The following is a 20,499-nucleotide window of genomic DNA, read 5'->3' on the forward strand; positions in this document are numbered from 1 at the left end:
GGGACGCGATGTGCACTGAGGGGTACTCAGTACCTCTTAGCCAGAGACAGCACCTTGGTCCTCTTCCTTACCCGCTGCCGGGGTGCTGGCGTGTTCCCCACAAGTGTATGGGGGAGTGTGGTCACCTGTAGAGTGAAAGGAGAGGCCGAGTGGTGAGCCTGAGACCAGCTAGATCCAGTTCTCAGCCTCAGGACGTGCCTGTGGGTCACCTGCAGTGCTGATACCAGCCTGCCCAGGACGTGGTCAACCATCTTTGGTGCCATTGACAATGATGCACCACACGGCCATGTCCCCAAACAGTCAGAGCCCGTCCACAGGGCTCCTGTGCCTCCTTTGCCTGAAGGGTGGTGCTGTCCTGCCTCCCCCGTTATGCTGGCATGGCAGCCCCTTCTACAGCCATTTAAAAGCCCGCCACCCTGGCCCTGCCTGCTTCCTTTCCCTCCAACCTGGTCCCTGCACACCCGTCCCGGTGGCTGCTCACCAGTCCCTGTCCCTGCACACCCGTCCCGGTCCCTGCACACCCGTCCCGGTCCCTGCACACCCGTCCCTGTCCCTGCACGCCCATCCTGGTCCCCGCACGCCCGTTCCAGTCCCTGAACGCCCGTCCTGGGTCTAGAAAGCTTTTCGTCCTTTCCCCACAGTGGAGGCTGACTCCACGCTCTGGACGGTGGTGTGAGTGCCTGGCTCCTACCCTGGATAGTGGCAGGTGCTCAGGCTCTGTGGCCCTCACTGTCCCTCAGCTCCCAAAGGTGTGCAGCCCACGGCTCAGCTGTGGTGTGGGTGTGTGACCACAACTCCCCGCCCTCCCAGGTGTCCTGCCCACGGGACCACGTTCCTGTGCTCCGCAGCCCAGGTGCAGCTTGCCGCTGCTGGCCTCAGTGGGACCACGGGGGGCTATGTGGCCCTGCATGAGGCCCCACACCGTCCCACACTCCAGGGCCCGGTCCCCACAGAGCGTCCACAGCGCATCAGCCGCCCCAGCCTCTCTTCCCTTTGCCAGCACCTGACACTGATGACCAGAAGACGCAGCAAGGACACGCCTACACCTCCCGGTCTGATAGCTCAAGTTTTCTACCACGAACACGAGGTAACAGTGCAACCTGCTTACAACCCGAGTGGCTCCTCTGCACTGCACTTCAAGGATAGCAGGTCTCTGATGGTCTGCTGGGCCCTCCCTACCCTCGGGGTCAGCAGGAAGGGCTCGACCAGGCTGCTGGTCCTCCTGATGGCGGCTTCCACCTCGTGGGGACCTGGCTCCAAATCCTGGCATGAACCACCAATCGCAGCCCTGGAGCCAGCACCCTCTGTGCCCACGCACCCAGGGATGTTTCTGGAAGGGGCCTGCTGACCTCTCTTCTAGTCAAGACGAACGTCATTCACAGGGCTGACGGGGCCTCACTCTGCACCTGCTTTAATCCGGCTGAGCCCTGTCTAAACCTTCCCGAGCCCCCGAGCCATCTCTGCCCAGCTGGTCGCACCTCTGGGGGTGGGCGGCCCAGGGCTGCGGGATGAAGCACTCACGCCACGGGCTGCTGGGACCCATCCTGCGGGGCCTGAGGCCAGGTTACCTTTCTCATGATCTTCCGGCCATAGAACATCACTTTGTCCCTCTTCCGGAACCTGTACTGAGGGACAGGCTGTACGTGTCCTGCAAGGGGAGCAAAGGGCACTGCGGGGCCTGAGGCTCCACCAGGGCAGTCGGCACACACACCCATCCTGCCCCTGCTCCGTCACACAGCACGGGGGAAAGGCACGCAGCCAGCGGCCCAGGGCTGTGACGGACAGGCCAGAGGAAGGGGAATGGCAGCTCTCGTCACGGAAGCTTTCAGACTCCATGAGAACACACTCATATTCCACGGATCCAATGGGCTTGGCCTCGGCCTGTGTCCCACAAAAGCCACCACGGACCTGAGGGCTACTCCCCAGAGCTCGAAACACAGGGCAAGTCACCCGAATCTCCCCCGTCCCCCAGAGTGCAATCTGAAGCAATATACTCACGAAACTGGTTAACCCTTCTATACACAAAAAAGACGGTGACGCCGACGAGGGCCAGGGCCAAGAGGGCTCCAATCGCCATGCCAGTCAGCTGGGTGAGATGACAGACAGAGCACCCGTCAGCAAGGCCGCCCACCCCTCCCAGCCCCAACCTCAGGCTGACATGAGGGGCCGGGCAGCCCGCGGGGACACCCATCTGGGAGCCTGTGAGGCGGATACCATGGTAGAGTGTGAATGCTGCTCCATCAACTGCAGCCACCAGGATTGCAGGGCGGTGCCCACGCAGACACCAGCCTGGAGGAGAACACGCGGTCAGCAAGGGCAGGACGGGCATGGCCCGGTCTTCCCAGGGAGGCGAGGTGCTGAGCCCAAGAGCCGAGGAGCACAGAAAGGGACCTGTCTCCACGGCCACCAGGGGCCAGTCCGGCAGCTGGGCTGTGCTGACGACAAATGCTCTGGGCACTTAATTAGATCATTAACACATCTGAACCCTGAGTCCTTGGCTTTCCAAGGCCTCAGGATGCAAGTTCAGAGCAAAAGGCCCCACTGGCCCAGGGGTGCAGAGGCTGTCTTCCAGTTCCCTTGGGTCACTGACAGGACGACGCCCTGCTTGCCTCAGGGCACATGGAACCCCGAGAGCGGGCAGTGCTAAGAAACCCCAAGGAGACATGTGGATTCTGAGAACATGAAATGCCAGCTCCCACAGAGAAGGGCTATGAGCCTGCTCCCCCACCAGCCCCCAGAAAAGAGTTACTGGGGGGCTTTAGCTGTCCAGTGCCAAGGAATGGAGGGAAGAGAGAAGTGAGCTCGGATGGTGAGCAGGCAGAGGCCGAGGCCACCCATGTGGAGGATGCCAGCAGATTCCCGAGAGGATGGAGATGAAATGAGAGAGCAGCCAACAGCCACCTGCCTCCCCCCCAGGCAGCCAGGTACAGGATGGGGTGGAGACACTTGCCAACCCCTCAAGGTTCTGCACAAGTGCCGAGGACTCGAGCAGCATGCCTGATCCTTCAGAGAGCCAGGATCAGACACAGCATTGGTACCAGAAAACCAAGGAAATTGGAAGGGCCCTCGGACAGCGTCTCACAAGCAGACTGGCATCAGGACAGTGTCTGCTACTGGTCCAGAGAACTCAACCTGTGCACTCAGGAGGCCAACGGGACAGCGGGGGCTTCTGCTCCAGAGCCCAGGCAGCCAGCCCCTCTGGGCCCAGACCGCGTCAGCACCCACAGCCACACCCTTCACTGAAGAGTCCCTCGGAGCTCAGCCACCACCCCAGGACAGCCAGGACTACCCAAGGACAGGACCCACGGGGTCCCCGCGCCTATGCACACAATCTCCACGGCTGGCACCTCCGACTTTTCTAGGTCTTCACTGTCTTAACGCGTCAAATTGTCTAGGTTAGGAAGAAAGGTCTCTGTGATGTGGGTACAGATGTGCCACAGAGGAAAAGATCCTCAGTCGAAACAAGCGGGCGAGGTTTTACGGGGAAGCAGAGACGGGCAACTGTGACCTTGGGGCAGAAAGAGGCAGGGTCTTGACTGTGAGGAGGGCACAGGGGCCCAGACTGCCACTCCCACACTCGGCAGCCAGCACTCAACGGACCCTTTCTCCAGGTCCAGAAGCGCCCCTAATTGGCACTCGTCTCCGGAACCCTCCTGCTCCATACCTCTGGGCTGGCGTTCTCCTCCTGCTCCATGGCTGAAAAGGAAACGCAGTCAAGGTGAGAAGACAGACTGATTCCCACGAGGGCATGTGTTCCAGCAGCTCGCACTCACGTGCGAGAGCCACACTTTCAGCCTTTCCCCAGGCTCCTCTCCTCATTAAAATACGTTTTCACTGAGAGGAACACCCAGAAGTAACTGTTCTCCACGAAGAGAAGCGGCCTTTCCAGGAGCACGAGCGCCACGTCCCTCTCCACAAATAGCCTTCCCGTGTTTGCCCGGGAACCTAGCCCTGCCCCTCCCGGCCCATCACGGGGAACGTGAGCAGCGGGGCAGAGGCCGGGCGCAGAGCGACAGGGCCCCCCAGAGCTGGGGCGGGCACAGGCCGGGCGGCGCTCAGCAGACCCTCCCTGCTGGCCCTGGCCGGGGACGCCCGGCGTGGCTGAGCCCTCCAGGTGCGTGTGCTGGGCCTCGGGCTGACAAACGGAGGGCGGCCCTGCTCACCTGGCCTCCGAGCAGTGGGGAGGCCGGGGCTGGGCCCCAGAGGACAGCGGCAACAAGGGAGCTCTGGCTCTAACAAAACCCCACCTGGGAGGCCGCGGAGCGGAGGCGGGGAGGGGTCAGTGCTGGGCACGGCCCCGCGCAGGGCCTCTCCGGGGAGCGTCCTGCAGGCGCAGCAGGCGGCCTCCCGCGGCCCCAGCGTGCCCGGGCGGAGCTCCCACGGCCAGCGCCGCAGCCGGGGAAAGGCCGCCCAACGAAGGGGGCCCGGGCCGGGGCGCGGGGCAGCAGGCTCAGCGGCGGCGGTGGGGGCGTCCGCGTAGGGGGACGGCAGGCTCCGGGCTGCCGGGGTGAGGCGGCCGGGACCACGGCGCTGTCGGGTTGAAGGGCCACGGGCCCGGGGCGGCAGGACTGGGGGCTCGGCCGGGAGGCGTCAGTGTCGCCGGGGCGTGGGTCGGCGTCACGGGGGCGGGGTTCAGAGGCGTCGGGTCCGGGACGCGCGCGTTACGGGGCGGCGGGCAGCGGGGGGATCGGGGCATCGGGAGGACGCGGGCGGCGCCTCCCACAAGCGGCTCGCGCGCAGCGCAGAGCAGGCGGGCCCGCGGGGCAGTGAGGGAGCTGCTGGCTGCCCGCCCACCGGGCCGGAGCCCGAACTCGCCACCTCCGGGCGCTCGGCGGTCACTCACCGGGACAGCGCGCTCCCGGCGCCCGCGCCCCGTCACCCGCCCCGACGCGTCGGCCCCGGCCGGCCCTCCCCGCGCATTGGCCGAGCCCCGCAAGGCCCGCCCCCTCGCAAGGCCGCGGCTGCGCATTGGACGCGGCGCAGCCAATCGGAGCGGCTCTTGCTGCGGCGCGCGAGCCGAGGCGCCGGAAGCGGCGCGTAGCGGGGCTGTCGCCGCGTGACTTCCGGCGTGCTGCGGCGGGCGGCGGAGGGCCGGCATGGGGCTCCTGGGCGCGGCGGCTCGCTGTCTGGTGCGCGGCGCTGACCGGATGAGCAAGTGGACCAGCAAGCGAGGCCCGCGCTCCTTCTACAAGGGCCGCGGCTCGAAGGCGCCCGGCGTCCACGCCCGCGGCGGGAAGTTCGTGGTGGTCAAGGAGATGGTGCCGGAGCTGGTGGTGCCCGACCTGGCCGGCTTCAAGCTCAAGCCCTACGTGAACTACCGCGCCCCGCCGGGCACGGACACGCCGCTGACGGCGGAGCAGCTCTTTCGGGAAGCGGTGGCGCCTGCCGTGGAGAAGGACTTCCAGGACGGGACTTTCGACCCCGAGAGGCTGGAGAAGTACGGCTTCGAGCCCACGCAAGAAGGCAAGCTGTTCCAGCTGTTCCCCAAGAACTTCCCGCGCTAGCGCGCGCCCGGCCGTCCGCACGCCCCGCGGCGGGGTGCGCGCGTGGGGAGGCGGCGCGCTCGCGCGGTCCATTAAAGAGCCCGGCTCCCAGGGTGTGTGTCGCCTGCGTCTGGGCGGGGGCGGGGGCGCAGCGTGACGGCCGCTGGTCACCCCCAGACTCTTCACTCCGAGGCACCAGCGATGGGCATGTTATTTTTTAAGAAATAGTTTATTGGGGAACGGGACAGTGTGCACTTCCGGGGCTTCTTTTCCCCCCAAGTCGTCGTCCTTTCAGCCTTAGCCGCGGAGGCCGCTCAGCTCCAGGCGCGTGTTCAGTCTTAGCCGCGGGGGCGCTGCCCACCGCCCTTGCGGGACCGAGGGATTGAGCCGGCACCTCGTGGTGGGGAGCCCGCTGGCCCGTGCGGGACCCCACCGGGCGGCCCTGTTCTTTATGATAGGAGAGAATCGCAAACTATTCTTTATGACAGTTTCCAAGGCAGCTATTTGTGTGCGGGGTGCGGGGTGGGGGGCTGTCAGGTGAAAGAAACTGCGGCTTCCCAGGGAGTTAGTGCCCGGAGGAAGATTTCCCCAGCGACCTAATCTCCCTCTTTGTGTCCGTCCCTTTCAGTGCATAGCCCACCAGATCTATGTTCTCGGCTTAACAGGCGATAAGCCTGACACAGCTAAAGGTCGGCTCAGCGTTTCTCTATTGAAATAAATGGGCCATTAGGTGGGAATTGATCATTCAGCGAGGAATAAATAATTCATAATGCACTCCGACACATGGGACGTTGGGTTTCATCAGAAAATGAGAGCAAAGTGTTACTGCGTGTTTTCTGACCCTGAACACACACATCGTACCCGTGATGCTAGGGGACTGGCAACTTCAACAGTGGCCGTGACGCAACAACGCCCTTGTTTGTGGGAGGGAGTCGGGTGGGTCACAAACCCAGTTATGCATCTGGGTTACCCACGTCCACAGTCTGGAAGGTACTCGATTCACGAAAGCCAGGATGAGGAAGTGCGATTAACCCGCCACGCTGACATTTCAAGTTCACAGCAGGCTAAGGCAGCACGGCACACAGACCGGCCATCTGCAAAGGGGGCTAACGGCACTTCAGTGCCATGACGAGGTGATCTTTTTAAAAGTTCACAGGAAACTACTGGTATTACAAAGTTGCATTTATAAAAAAAAAAAAACCCATTTGTTCAGTTAATGTAAATAACCGCTTAAATAAGTAGGAAGACCTGAAAGTCAAATCCACATAAGAAAGGGAAACATTTGAGAGCTGGACAGGCCCCCCACACTGGCTTCCACCTGCTCCCCGTCAGACAGAATCGACAGAATCACCATCGGGAAGGGCCCAGCAGGTAAGCTTTATTTAAGAAGCCAATAGCTTTCTTGCTGTTTACACAGAACGCTCCATAAGATGCACTGGGCCCTACATCGTAGCCTGCACAGACTGGTAAGAATCTCCCGAGATGGTCTCAGGGCAGTCCATGCACAGCTGGTCTTCGTGATTTCAAAGCAAGCACCCTCCCCCTTAGCTCAGCTGTTGTCCCACTTCCAGAGGTGAAGAACATGGTTGTAGAAAGAGCAAGTGGCTAGGAGGCTGATGTCCAAGTGGGCTATTTCCAGACACGAGTCATTGTCACAGATTTTGGTCCCTGGGGTTTGTAGCCGGCTGCCACTTTTCATGTCTTCTGTCAGTGGGTGCACAGAAGTCCACCCCTTACCTCCACTCAGGGGCTTGGCCCGACCGTCTGCATCGTGGTCTGCTAAGCGATCAAAACACGGTGGTCCTAGCAACTGGCCTACAGCCTTCCAGTTATGGACTACATCTGCTGTCCTGGCCCCAGGGTCGCTATAGGCAGGGGACCCCAAAAGGAGTGACTGCTGGGTCTGCGGCAGAAGGTGGAAGTTGAGCCAGGACCAATCAGCTCCATACACCAATGAGTCTGGCAACGTGTAGGATGCAGAGACTGTGCATGCTTCCTGCTTCTCTGGAGTGAGACAGGAGAACACGGAAACAATGCTACTCAGTGTTGATCTTGTCATCCCCAACTGATGGCCCCTACCCACCCTCACAGGGAGACTGCCATGGGCAGCCACAGTGTGTCAGGCACAGGCATCAGGGAGGTGTGGCCAGACAGCAGAGGGGCGCAGAGAACAGCTAGCAGCGAGTGCACTGAATCATCAGGCCACATAGGATCGAAAATTCCATAAGGTACAAACAGTACAAGCAAGCCACACTGATGATAGTGCAATAAGATGAAAAATAACACCATCAAAATACAAAAAAGCCCTCTACCCAGAAATTTAAAAACCTTCAACTAAACCACATGGGTAAAAGTGGAATTATAAATTGAAGTCACAGAATTTTTTAAAAAAATGAAATTACTTCACATCAGAACCTAAAAATGTGCTCAAATCAGAGAAAAAGTTAGACATAAAAACACTTGATACAAACAAAATAAAATTAAGTGAATTGCATTCCTAACTCAAAATGCCAGACAAAGAACTGAGGGGCCAATGAGGAGGGAGACAAAGATAAAAGGAAAAACTGATGAGACAGAACAGAAAAACCATACAACTAAGAAAAACTCAAAATCCTACTTCTTTAAAAGAAATAAGATAAACCTCTAGCTAACCTAATTAAGGAAAAAGAACTTTACATATATACAGAGGGTGCCAAAAAATGTATACACATTTTTAGAAAGGAAAAAACTATTAAAACTAATAATATATACCAATAACAAGAGAATACAAGTCACATTTGACTTCTGCAATGACAAGAGGTGCTCAAAGTGGTTCCCATCAGCATCCAGACACTTCTTTTTTTTTTCTTTTTTTAGTTTTTTTTTTTTTTCCAGACACTTCTGATGATGGTGAACTACTGCTTGAGCAACACTGACCAAAGTGTCCACTTGTATGTTTTTTGACACCCCCGGTATATTGGTATATTTGCATAAATACACAAAGTAAAACCTGACAAAGGGGAAATAACCATTAAAAAGAGGAAATTTTTTTAAAAGCACAAGTGGCTTTTTTACATGCCTTTATGCAAATTAGTTTCAAAATGTAGATGAAATGAGTAATAAACCTAGGAAAATACAGTTCACCAAAACTGACCCCAGTAGAGACATAAAGTATAAACCAATTTTCATAGAAAAATATAAAGTTGTCAAGGAACGTCCACACAAAAATAGAGCTGGCCCAGATAGACTCACAGGAGAATCTTATCAAATCTTGAAAGAAAAAATAATCCAAATGATCTAAAAATTATTCAAGAGAAAATGAAGAAAAAATTTCACACTTTTGCTTTTGATTTTCACATGACCCAAACAATGTGATATGTAATCTTGCTAAAAATAGCACAAAAAAAATTTGTATCACTTTGAACATCAATGAAGAACCCTAAATAAGATACCAAATTCACCATTAATAAATCCAAGGGGAAAATGAGTACAGTTTAATAGATAAGCTAAAACCACTTGAGAAAACTAACAATTCCTGATTTAAAAAAACGAAGAACAAGAATTTATGGACACTTCTTCAACATGATAAACTGTACCTTTTGGCAGATGGCACATTTACTTGGAAAACAGAATCAACGACAAAACTGACAGAAACAATTTATAAAATTTTTAGTAAGGCAGCAGAATATGAAATTATCAACAAAAAAAACCCAATAGTTTTCAAATACTCAGACAATACCCAGTTAGAAGCTATAATGGAAGACAACATTGCTATTTTGTTACAATAGCAACAAAAACGATAAACAGGAATAAAGTTCATGAGAAATATTCAACGTATACATACAAAAAGACGTGAAAAAATGGAAAGGTATCCCTTTTCTTGAATAAGATAAGCGTGGATGGGAAGTTAAGTCAGATGTAAAGTTGATTTATATTTAATGCAGTCCTTGTAAAGAACCAATAAACTGCTTTCTGGGATGAGACAAGTTGACACTCAAGTTCAAAATATAAGGATAGTCAGGAAATGCTGGAGAAGGGCCAGAAGAGGCAGTACCCCACCATCACAAGTGCACCGCCACGCCTCCACAATTAAGGCAGTGGGACAGAACGGGGGACGAGAAACCGAAGGTATGTGTGGCATCTCAATTCACTGGGGGCACATGAATTTTTCAATAAATGGTGTTGGGACAGCTCCACACACCACCGAGAAGAACAAGGATCCAAGATCTCACTGTAAAAAAACAAAACCATACGAGTATGAGAAGAAAACACTGGTGATTCCTTTGTAACCTGAGTGTGGGAGGGTAAAGGCTTTTTAACTAAGGCTCAAATTCCAGATTCAATGAAAAACAATTATAAATTGGCTTAAAAAAAACCAAAACAAAAACTTTTTCATGGGGGGGGGAACACCACAGGCAAAATCAAGTCAGCAAACTGAGAGAAAATGTTTCAAACACACACCAGAGATAAAGGGCGAATGCCACTAACACATAAGAACTCTATAAAACTGGGGGAAGGAGGGGAGTTAGGGGAAGGAAGACCAGAAACCAGAGAGGAAAACAGGCAAAAGATAGACAAAGATAATTCACAAAAGCAAAAATATAAAAACCAGCCCTTCAACATATGAAAACCTATTCAGTTTTGAGACATGCAAATTGAAACTAGGCAGAGAGGCCATTTCTCGGTGTCGGGTGCAGCACTCCCAAAGCTGGTCAACACACCCTCTGCAAGGCTGTGGGGAAGCAGGCTTTGTCACACATGGCTGGTGACACAGTGGAATCTGAGACACATCCTCTGACTCTGCACCTCACAACTAGGCACTAACCCAAACAATACACCTCTGACCAAACAAAAACACAAGGGAGCATTATATGGAACTGCAAAATAGTGGAAACAACTCCAATTGTCACACAGAAAACTGGATGAGAAAACCATGGTCTACCCACCACTCGATAGTGTGCTATGTAACTTTAAAAGAACAAGGGAGGTCGCTATAAACTGGTACGTATTTTCAATGAAATAAAGCAAACACAGAAGAATGTGTGAAGAATATTTTTGTATAAAAAAGGAGAAGTATGAGTACACAGGTACATAAACACACACACACACACACACACACACAGACGTTTGTGCAAAAAAATTATAACCCAAACCTAACGAAATGTGTCGTCCACAGGAGGTGAGTGGGGACAAGGACTTTTAAACACAATTTTAACTTCTAGAATACTGTGAATATTTTTACAAATTCCAAGATAAAAGGTGGGGCTGCCCAGTGGCTCAGGTGGTTGGAGCGCCGTGCTCCTAACACCGAGGCATTAGGTTGCCGGTTCAATTCCCACATGGGCCCGGGAGCTGCGCCATACAACTAGACTGAGAAACAACGGCTTAAAAAACCAGGGGGCAGGGGCGAAAATAAAAAGTGAATCGATAAGAATGAAGAAAAAAATCCTTCAATAAATAACAATAAACCTAATTGTATTTCGAATAACCACCCAGAAAGAAAAACCCAACCCAGGTAACTTCTGAGCACAGCACTCTGACGCCTTGAGATCAATCTGACAGAAGAACCGCAGAGCATCGGGGGTTCACTCTGTGCTCCTTTTCGTGTGGCCCAAGCGGCGTGAGAGGAACGTGAGGGGAGGCACATGGGGAATGTTTGCTGGGAGCTGGGGTTTTCCCTGGAGAAGGGAGACACATGGAACGGGGCAGCAGGCGAGAACCCCGGGGTGCAGGGACGGAGTGAGAGGTGTCATTATGAACTGATGTAAGACACATGTACACATACACACATGCACATACAGAGGACACCCCACAGACTACAAGCACAAGTGACCAGATCATGAATTATAAACACCGGTCACCACTGAGGGGACCCAGGTCTCTGTGGAGAAGTGGCGGCTCCAGGCTGGGGGACCAGGCTGGGGGACGTGACAGGTAAACTACGAAACAAGCCTGGGGTCACTGGTGCCAACTAGGAGCACTGAGAAGTCAGCAAGGATAGGTGAGAGGGACAGAGCAGACAGCGCCAAAGGGCCCCCACGGGGAAACTCTGGGACGAGGTAACATTGGGACAAATAAAGACATAATGGATTACGACCCACTGAACAACAAAAATCCACGAATGTATATGGATATCAAATAAACACAGATAGACAGACGGGGGAACAGAAAGCTCTTCCTTACAAGAGCATTAATTAAAATGGAGGAAAAAAACCTGTAGAAAGAATGATAACAAAAAATCCCCTTCTTGCAATGACAGCAATAAATTATCCTGACAAGAATCAAAGGGATTGAGGGACAGTGTGAAGAGGACACATGTCAGAGTCATAGCACAGACTGCTGTTAATCAGAGAGGGATGACCGTAACTTTACGGGGAGAAAGCCAGGAGACCACCGCAGCCAAGTGATCAAACGAATAGCTTAAAGGGACAGAGTGGCATCATGTGCCTCTGACACAACCCACTCAGGGGAGCACAATGTCATTTTCCTAACGTTCCTGACAAATGCAGACCCAGTACAGGACACTCATTTCAGAGTCGAGGCTGTGAACAGACCAAAAGCACAAGAAGGAAGGAGGGGGTCATGCCAACAGCAACCACAGGAGAGCTGGGGCTTGGGCGGCTCTAACATCAGAGGACAGACTGCGGGCAAAGCCATGAGTTACTAGAGGCAGAGGGACCCTGGAAGGACGAGGCTGCTGCGTCAGGAAAACGGGGCACAGGGAGCCCCAGCTCCACGAGCAGGGCCTGACTGTCCCATGCTGGCGGCCAGGCCTGCAACAGCGCACATCCCACGCAGACGAGCCAGCAAGGACACGGACAGCTTGGCCGACGCCAGTTACGAGCCCAAGAGCATGGCCACCAGCACACACCCCCTGCTGGGGCACCAAAAAGGTGTCCCCAAGCAATGGGACCAGAGATCAGTAACGGAAGGAAAGAAATCCAGGGCACTTGCAACGTGGAGATTAAACATCATGCTCCTAAACGACCCAGAAATGGAAGCAGATGTGACAGGGGACAGCAGGACACAGCTGGGGACGAGAAGGACGACATTCTGGAACGTGTGGTCACAGGGAAGGCAGGGCTGGGAAGGCAACCACCCTGAATTCGCCCACAGGACCAAAGGAGGACGGCCCAAGGGTTCACAAAACAAAGAGCGATGACGGCTGGGAAGGGACAAGGGAAGGCAAAAGGATGGCGGCTGAGGGGCAGGAAAGGCAGGGCGGTCCTGAGCGAGGAGCACGGGCGGGGCAGCTTCCATCGCTCTGTGCGGAGGGGCATCAGGCGCTGACAGTGACAGGAAGAGGGCAGCTGAGCCCCGCTGGGAAGACCGAGAACCTGCCGGAGCGTGAGCTTCAGTGAGGCCCTCCCTGCAGGGCGAGTCTCCCTGCAGCCAGGCTTTGCGGGTCCAGCCCAGAAAGTGTGAGGAAGGGAGCGAGGAGGAGAGTCGGAGCGTGCTTCGTGCTTGGACACCAGCCCAGCAGGAGGACCAGGCAGAGGTGGGCCAAACACGGTTCTAACAGCGGCAAATGCATGGACTGCTGCAGTGGGGGACAAGAGGGCCGGTCAGGAGACCAGGCTCACAGATCAGTGCACTACTGAGAGGCTGCGACTGGCACAGCCTGTTGGCGCAGCTGTTGGGTGGGGGGTCTAGGGTGTGGGCCTGGGAATGGTGGGGGAGGGGAGGAAGCTGGGAGCCCCCCAGCCCCCGCAGCCCGGCTGCCCCGGCCCCTCACCTATTGCCTTCTGGCAGTTGAAGATCCTGAAGCCTCCATGCATGCACGCGGCCAGGAGCAGGTAGCGCTGGAAAGGGTGCCACCTGAGCCTCCACACGCCGCCCTGCACGGCCGTGTCTGCAAGGGGCTGCCGCGTGTTCCGAACGTCCCACAGCAGGACGTGCTCATCATAGCTGAAACCCACCAACCAGACAGTGTGCTCCCCAAGGCCCCTAGGTGGCAGGGGACATCTCCCAGGGACACCCACCCCACTCATCCCTCCAGGACAAAGCCCCCTTTCCTACACCCTGGTTTGAGAGCAGGCCCAATTAAACATCGCGGTGATCAACCAATGAAAACAGTGGAAGATGCCAGGAGGACCCGGGGGACTGCCTGGGGACTCACCTTCCTGTGGCCAAGAGGTCCTCCTGGTGGGGGCTGCTCTGGATGCTGCACACGCCCATGGAGTGTCTGCGAGCAGAAGGGCAGACTCGGCGAGCACCAAGAAGGGGACTTCTCAGCGGGGAGTGATGGGGGCGGGCAGGAGGGCTGTCACACGCCCATACTGGCCCTTCATGCCTTACCTCTTGCTGCTGAATATGGATGTGGTAGGTGTCCTGGTGTCCCAGCCTTTCAAAAGGCCATCGTCCCCACCTGTGTGGAAACAGAAACACCCACCAACGATGGCACTGATGCTAGGAAGCAGCCATTTCTCAGGGAGGGAATGCGTGTCTGGAGGAAATTCCTGTGGGTGACTTCCAAGATGGTTTAGGGTTGGCACCAGGCAGAAGAGCCCCAGTGACAGCACCTCAGAAACAGTCACCCCGGTACCTACTGTGTCTTTAGACTTGAAGAGGATACCTGCAGCGAAGAAGGGAAAGACTGACGGGCTCTGCCTACAGGAATCCAAGGGAAAACCAGGCAGTGGTGGGGGCGGAATCACAGGTCATGCATGGCTGAGCTGGCTCCCGTGCAGGCTCCAGCATTACACGCCTGGCTGCCAGGACCAGAGTCGCGACAGCAAGGAACACGGGCCAGGAACTGCATGCAGGAGGCAGCAAACAGGTAGACTTCCTAAGGTTGTAGGACCTTCAGCACACCCCCATAGGTTTTCAAGGAAAATGCCCTATGTAACCTTACAGTAAAAAGGACGCCTTGCTCGTTTGGGGGGTGTTGAAAAGATAAGAATTAGAGAGTTGACACTCACAACCAGTCTGTGAAAAAAAGCAACCCCAAGTCACTGGGTGACAGTAGTATCTTGAAGGAAGGAAAGAAAGGCTGAAGAGCAGGTTCCCCAGGGAGTGTAAAAAGGAGCAAAAGAAAAACGCCTACGCATGACCATGCATCCCTCCTCCTCCATCCCACCATCCATCCAGCCACCTTCCACTCAACCACTCACCCATCTAACAGGTACTTACTGAGCACCCTACAGTCTGTGTAACAAACATGACCGGTACAGGATAAATATAACCAACACTAAAGTGAACCAGCAGAATCCATCATCCAGGCATGAAGGCTGCACGTGAGCCTCATGTGTGCGCTGCCATCTGCAGCAAATTCGCTGCGAGGTGTGGCCTCCCCCCACACCTGTACCCCACCTCCTTCGGTCACACTCTACACCAACACCAGGACGCTGCTGACCAACCTCACACACCCAATCCCGTCCTCACGTCAAGTCCTTGTCATCTGTCCCCGTTGCTTGGCCCCGCCTCAGCCCCCCCAGCACCTACACTCCACTCCTGAACCAGAGACAGCCTCTTACATTTAACATCTGTCAGGACGTGGCATCGCTGTTCCATTCTCCGCAACAGCCGCTGTTCCGTGCTGAGCAGGGCCCGTCCTTCCTGTGACCTGGCCCGTGCCCCCGGCCTCACCTTCCGTTCTGACAGCCCCTCATGTACTGTGGCCAGGCTGGCAACTCACCGCTCTCCTGCCACACCAGGCCCACTCCTGCTGTAGGCTTTGGCCTGCACAGCCATGGTCTGTGACAGGCTGCAGCTGTCCCCAGCACCCCAACCCCTTTCTTCTCTCCAAAGAACGTCTCACCTCTGACCCACTGTGCAGGTTCCATGTTTACTGTGTCTTATGTGTGGTGTTCACTGTCTGTGTCCTTCCACTCAGTATGAGCTCAATGTCTCCTGTTCACTGACGTGCCCCAAGCACCTAGAACAGAACCTGGCACATAGTACGTGCTCAATAAACACACGCTGAGTAAGCGAATCGGTCCTAAGTGGTTAAATCATGTCCCTTGTACACCCGTGCTCTGAGTTACCTAAGCCTCAAGGTAGGAGCGCCGATCCAAAAATGAGTGACCTCAAAAAATTCAGTCTGCACTGTTTGTACCAACACTGTTTGAGGGTGTCCCTCAAATAATGCCCACAGGACCCTGCCCTCAGGGAGGGGGCTCCAAGCACAGCACCGTATTTCAGATGCACGTGGCACTGTGACTGATGATGGGCCAGAGCCGGCCAGCGTTTAAGCACAGGTTTTAAGCTGAGCCCTCCCAGAACAGCAGGAGCAGCTGTGAGGGAGTCAGCACGAGGTTGGACGCAGAGACTACAGAGAACACAGATGTCTGAGGGTAAAGAGGGCTCCCTGAAAATAGGCACAAGAGGCTCAGCACTAAGTGTGCAGGCCCCAGACGTAGTCGGGTGTCCTGAGTAGGAGCTGCCAAGGGGCTGCACCGCGACGGGGGGCCACAAAGTTGGGGTGTTTTTAAAGCCATCACTCTGGCTGGGAAAGAGTCAGGACTGAACACAGGGCCATCATTTAGCGCTCTTCTGTGACAAACAAAATGAAACGGTGGCTCAGACAGGTGAAGAAAAAAAGAGATGCCAATTGTGAGATGCTGAGAAGAGAAAATCAACAAGATGTGGACTCAGGACAGGGGTGAGGGGACAGAGGTGTCCGATTTGGGCCACCAGACCCTATCCCGTGGTCGGGCCATCAGAGGGGAGCCCCTGCAGGAGTGCTGGGCAGCAGGCAAGACAAATGGGTCGAGAGCTCAGAAGAACAGGTCGGGCCACAAAATGCAGCTCTTTCTGGAGGAGCAACCACAGCTGGAGCCAGCGGAGCAGCGCTGCAGCGCGAGACGAGAACCCGACGAGGCCCAAGGACAGTGGACAGCGAGCAGGCCCAGCAGGTCTGGTATGTACTACAGGTACCGTACGGGACAGCCACGTCGTGACCACGCAAGGACAAGGGTGGGGACAGAGGGCCAGGCACGAACACTGCTGAGAGGCCAAGCAGAGGGAAGCCGAAGGCTCTGGCGGGAGTCCTGGTGGGAGGTGACACCGTACAGCCTCCGTGCGCACCCAGCGCTGCCCTGACCGCTCCCCTCCGCGGCCTTCAGCGCATTCCCAGCAACTGAACAGAGAAAGGAGTGGGGGGCCCTTTCTTTGTTCCTTTGCAAATCCTGCGGCTCCTCAGAGACCAAGGCCTCCCACCTCCCATGAGCGACCATCTGGGCCAGAGAAGTTGACCAGAGCCACCCTGCTCCTGGGGCCACCTGTCCCACACACACATCCACCTTGCAATAGCAGGAAGTGGATCCTGTCTCTTTTTTGCTTCTTTCTCTTGAGGACGGTAAACTACCTCCGAAAAGGGAGCAGTAAACCCAACATCCAGCATGACCGTCAGTGCTGGACCCAGAAGTACCAGGTGAAAGCCGGGGAGCCTCTGCTGAGATCTCTGGAACAAGGATTTGACACAGAGAAGCAGGGCTCCTGCTGCTCCAACCGGGGGCAGCGCCACCGAGACCCTGCGATGCCTGTGGCCAACTGCGCTCTGCTAAGCGGTGGACAGCTTTCGCCCCACAAAAGGCCTTCAAGATGCCAACAGGGGGAGTCACGGCCTTGTTGGCCTCACTTGCTCCCCGCCCCCCAGCAAGCCTTCAGAGAAGGGAATATGACAGCGTGCTGGCTGCCTGCTCCCTCCCTCACGGGGCTGGTGCCCACGGAGTACCCACCTGAGTACACGATTTCTGTCTGCCAGTAGTTGAAAGCAGCGATCCAGGCCTCGAAGTGATGGGCCTGCCACGTGGCCACACACTGCAGTCCAGCCCCCGCCTCAGTCACTTTCAAGAGGTGGAGTTGCCCCCTGGAGTCACTGCTGATGACTTTGAGAGGTTGGTCACTGGCCCTAGACACAGGGGACCCATGGACATTACACGCAGACCCAAACTCATCATCCACTTCTGGTTCCCAATGCTGACATTTCATGCCCCCACGACACCTCATGGCAGAGGCTCTTGAGGGACCTGGTACAGGGACATGCCTCTTAAGAGGCTAGCATGGGCATCTGGCAGAGACCGAAGCTACTGCTTAGCTTGTCAAATCAGTGACAGCGTCTTCTGATGAGAACACTGTCCCATTTATCTAAATGGCTAGCACCAGTCCTTTTAGATACAGACTGGCAGAGCCACAGTCAAGGCCAACACAAGTGGCTTTAATTTTCTCATGCGTGAAACTTGGAATGGCCCATCCCTGGCACTGGCCCTCACCTGCCAGCTTTCCCCGTGGACCAGTCCAGAGACAAGGCCAGACACTGCTTCTCCAAAGCAAAGCTGGAAAACGGCTGCAGCGTGTATGTGTTCTACTGGAGAGAAAGGAGCGCCATCAAAGGGGAACAGCCCAGGACCCTGAGATTCTTTCTCTGCTTCACGCATGCGCTCCCAGGTGAACGCGTGTGTCAGCCATCGTCAGAGCAGAGCCTAAGGATGCTGGAGAATTGGTCCTTGCCCTCCGGGAGCACACATGGTATGCCTGTAGGGCCAGCAGGTCTCTCTCCGTTTCAGACCCGGTGCTATCCGTGCCTCTTGGTCACATGACACGCACTCTCTACCTCCCTGGGCCTCCAGGGAGGCTGGAGTCGGAGACAATGGCAAGTTTACTCAGGTCCCCTTTCAGAAGACACCAGCAGCCATGAAAACCTTACTTCTCTTTTCTAAGGTCTGTGTAGTTTTCTCCCCCAAGTCACCTGGAAAGTGCCCCGCTCCACGACTCCCAGCGCCTTCCTGCTCACCTGCTCCTGCCTCAGACATCTTGTCTCTAAAGCAGGGCTGCAGCTTGCAGCTGGCCTCAGGCAAGGGCCTTTCCATACAAGCCTTCAGGCCCCTGCTGCACGCCTCCTGGCACTGCTGTCTATGTCCCCAGAGGCAGGTGCGGTCCTATGGGCTGTTCACTGCTAGTCTCCGCAGGACTGCCGGCACCAACACCCAGTGCTGTCATTTCACAGACATGGTACAGGGCTGCTGTCAAACGGTTGTGCGAGTCACTGTGATTGTGCGCTCTCCTAGCTGTCAGTGAGAGGTAGCACTCCCAGGGGGAAGACACCGCCACTGTTTCCCAGGGGGAAGCCACGGCCACTTTCCCAGGGGGAAGCCACGGCCACTTTCCCAGTGGGAAGCACTGCTGCTCTTTCTCAGGAGAAAGCCACCGCCACTCTTTCCCAGGGGAAAGCCACCGCCACTCTTTCCCAGGGGAAAGCCACCGCCACTCTTTCCCAGGGGGAAGGCACTTCTATTCTTGGTCCCAGCACCATCCACCCTGCAACGCTGGTCCTTAGAGAACTTTCAGGTCATTGACAGGTAAATGAACAGCCTGTCACTTCAGCTCTTCTGGTAGTGACATATAAGGTCACCTCTGGAGTTAGATGCAGAACCCTGTGATTTAAAATAGACTACGAGCTGCCTTAGAACATTTCATGAAAAGGTTGAGCACTGCACGGAAACCAACCTAGAAAAATGCTTGTAGGAACACAGCCCCCCCTCCGAAGCCCTGTCCATTTGGGTTCCTCCCACCCCCACAACGCTGGCCCCATCACTGACCTTGGACCCCACCAAGCGGAGCAGCTGTATGGACCCGCCAGCATCCGCCACACCCAGGAGGGCATGGCCAGCCACCGGGACATGACACCTGAGGAGAGTTCACATCCAGTCAGAATACGGGGTCTGCCCCGAGCATCACGACCCCAGTATTTATCTGTAACCCCTGGGCTGGACCCCACAGCCGTTCCAAGGAGATCCCCGCTTCTGAACCCAACACGGGCATCACTGGTCGGGGAGCCTAACCCCAGGGCCCCGCCAGAGAAGACGGGCCCCAAGTCGGCGGCATCCTGCCAGGGGCAGCGGGCCTGCCGTTCACACGCCCCCCCGACGACGCGGGGCCTCGGCTCCCCTGAGCGCGCCCCAGGCAGCAGGACGGAGCCCAGCCCGGGACGGCAGCACACGCGCACCACTTCATGTCCAGGACGGCAGCCGTGTCTCTCCTCTGGACCTCGACCAGGGGGCACGCGCTGCTGTCCTCATTCAGGCAGTACAGGTAGAGCCGGCCCACGCGGGCCGGGGGCTCCTCGGCGTCGGGGGCGCCCTGCAGGAAAGGCAGGCGCGTCCTGAGCCCGGGCCCGCCGCGGGTGCGCACAGCGGCCCGGGAACGGCCCACAGGACGCCGAGTCCCGGCCCGGCCGGCCCGGGCCTCGCGGCCGCGCCAGCGCTCACCCAGGCGCCCGGCCGGGGTCCCCGGGGGCTCCGCCGGACCAGGGGCCGCCCCGGAACCCATCGCCTTGTACCGTGGGCTCCACCCGCGAGGCGGGGCCCCGCCTGCGCACGGGGACATCCCGTCCCGGGGCGCCCGTCTCCGACCTGCACCCCGGCCGAGGACTGGACGCCCCCCCGACCCCCCAGGAGCCGCACTCCGGCCACTCGGGAAGGCCCGCGCACCGGGCTCTGCGTGCGGGCGGCCCGGTCCTGCGGCCTCCGCAGCTGGTAGGTGCCGCAGGCCAGCAAGCGCCGGCAGCCCTGCAGCGGGCACCACTCCACCGAGTCCGCGGTGAACTCCGTGTCCACCGCCTGCAGCGGCCGGACGCCGCCGCCCGGCGCCCCGGAGTCGCAGGACGCGGCCGGGCGCCGGAGGCGGGCTGACGGGGCCGGGTTGCCAGCCAGGGTCGGGGACGGCGGCCGGACGGCGCTGAAGGCGGGCTCGGGGCCGCAGGCGGGGGCCCGGGCAGGCGGAGTCCGCTTCCGCAGTCAGCTCCCTCGCGGCTCCTTCCGGGGCGGGACTTCCGGCCGCCGTCGCGGCCGGGCTGATGCGCCCCCTGCCGGCCCGCGTGCCCCACGCGCCCCAGGTGCCCCACGGGCCCCACGTGGCCGGCCGCGCCCCCGGCCCTGGCCGCCAGCCTGCGCGGCTTGCGGAGCACGGCCCGGTGTCGCGCACCGAAAGGCAGGAGAGCTGGGCCCTGTGAAGGGGAGCAGAGGAGCTGGGAGGAAAGCGCGGCACGGACGTGGGGGCGCGCCAAGGGTTGGGCATTCGGAGAGCCGAGTCCAAG

The 20,499-nt window shown here is 56.9% G+C and overlaps 3 protein-coding genes across 6 annotated transcripts in view; 1 reads left to right on the forward strand and 2 right to left on the reverse strand.

The window, feature by feature from the left end:
* The window catches only part of PNPLA7 (patatin like domain 7, lysophospholipase), a 67,843-nt gene extending 62,730 nt beyond the window's left edge, over positions 1-5,113 (reverse strand). The window contains 9 exon segments of the mRNA XM_081065212.1: positions 34-125; positions 1,569-1,648; positions 1,999-2,086; positions 2,215-2,289; positions 3,665-3,696; positions 4,844-4,927; positions 4,930-5,020; positions 5,022-5,092; positions 5,095-5,113. Coding sequence (XP_080921338.1) covers positions 34-125; positions 1,569-1,648; positions 1,999-2,086; positions 2,215-2,289; positions 3,665-3,696; positions 4,844-4,927; positions 4,930-5,020; positions 5,022-5,092; positions 5,095-5,098 — 617 coding nt within the window. The 5' untranslated portion in view covers positions 5,099-5,113.
* MRPL41 (mitochondrial ribosomal protein L41) lies at positions 5,055-5,594 on the forward strand. The gene has a single exon (XM_081065216.1). It carries the CDS (start codon positions 5,097-5,099, stop codon positions 5,502-5,504), a length of 408 nt encoding a protein of 135 aa, XP_080921342.1. The 5' UTR covers positions 5,055-5,096; the 3' UTR covers positions 5,505-5,594.
* Positions 5,595-6,831: 1,237 nt separating this feature from the next.
* Positions 6,832-20,226, reverse strand: DPH7 (diphthamide biosynthesis 7). 4 transcript variants are annotated; one of them, XM_081065222.1, is made up of 9 exons: positions 19,895-20,226; positions 19,411-19,544; positions 19,004-19,091; positions 17,678-17,769; positions 17,144-17,316; positions 13,761-13,830; positions 13,582-13,647; positions 13,198-13,370; positions 6,832-7,487 (listed from the first exon to the last, which is right to left on the reverse strand). In XM_081065222.1, exons 2-9 carry the CDS (start codon positions 19,416-19,418, stop codon positions 7,033-7,035), a joined length of 1,125 nt encoding a protein of 374 aa, XP_080921348.1. In that variant the 5' UTR covers positions 19,419-19,544; positions 19,895-20,226; the 3' UTR covers positions 6,832-7,032. The 4 variants fall into 4 exon arrangements, with proteins under 4 accessions (XP_080921348.1, XP_080921349.1, XP_080921350.1 ...); XM_081065223.1 differs by having other exon boundaries at positions 6,841-7,519; XM_081065224.1 differs by lacking the exon at positions 6,832-7,487 and adding an exon at positions 7,531-9,693.
* Between the last annotated feature and the right edge of the window lie 273 nt (positions 20,227-20,499).

Source organism: Rhinolophus hipposideros (assembly GCF_964194185.1).
Source record: "Rhinolophus hipposideros genome assembly, chromosome: 11".
In the NCBI taxonomy this organism is placed as follows: domain Eukaryota; kingdom Metazoa; phylum Chordata; class Mammalia; order Chiroptera; family Rhinolophidae; genus Rhinolophus; species Rhinolophus hipposideros.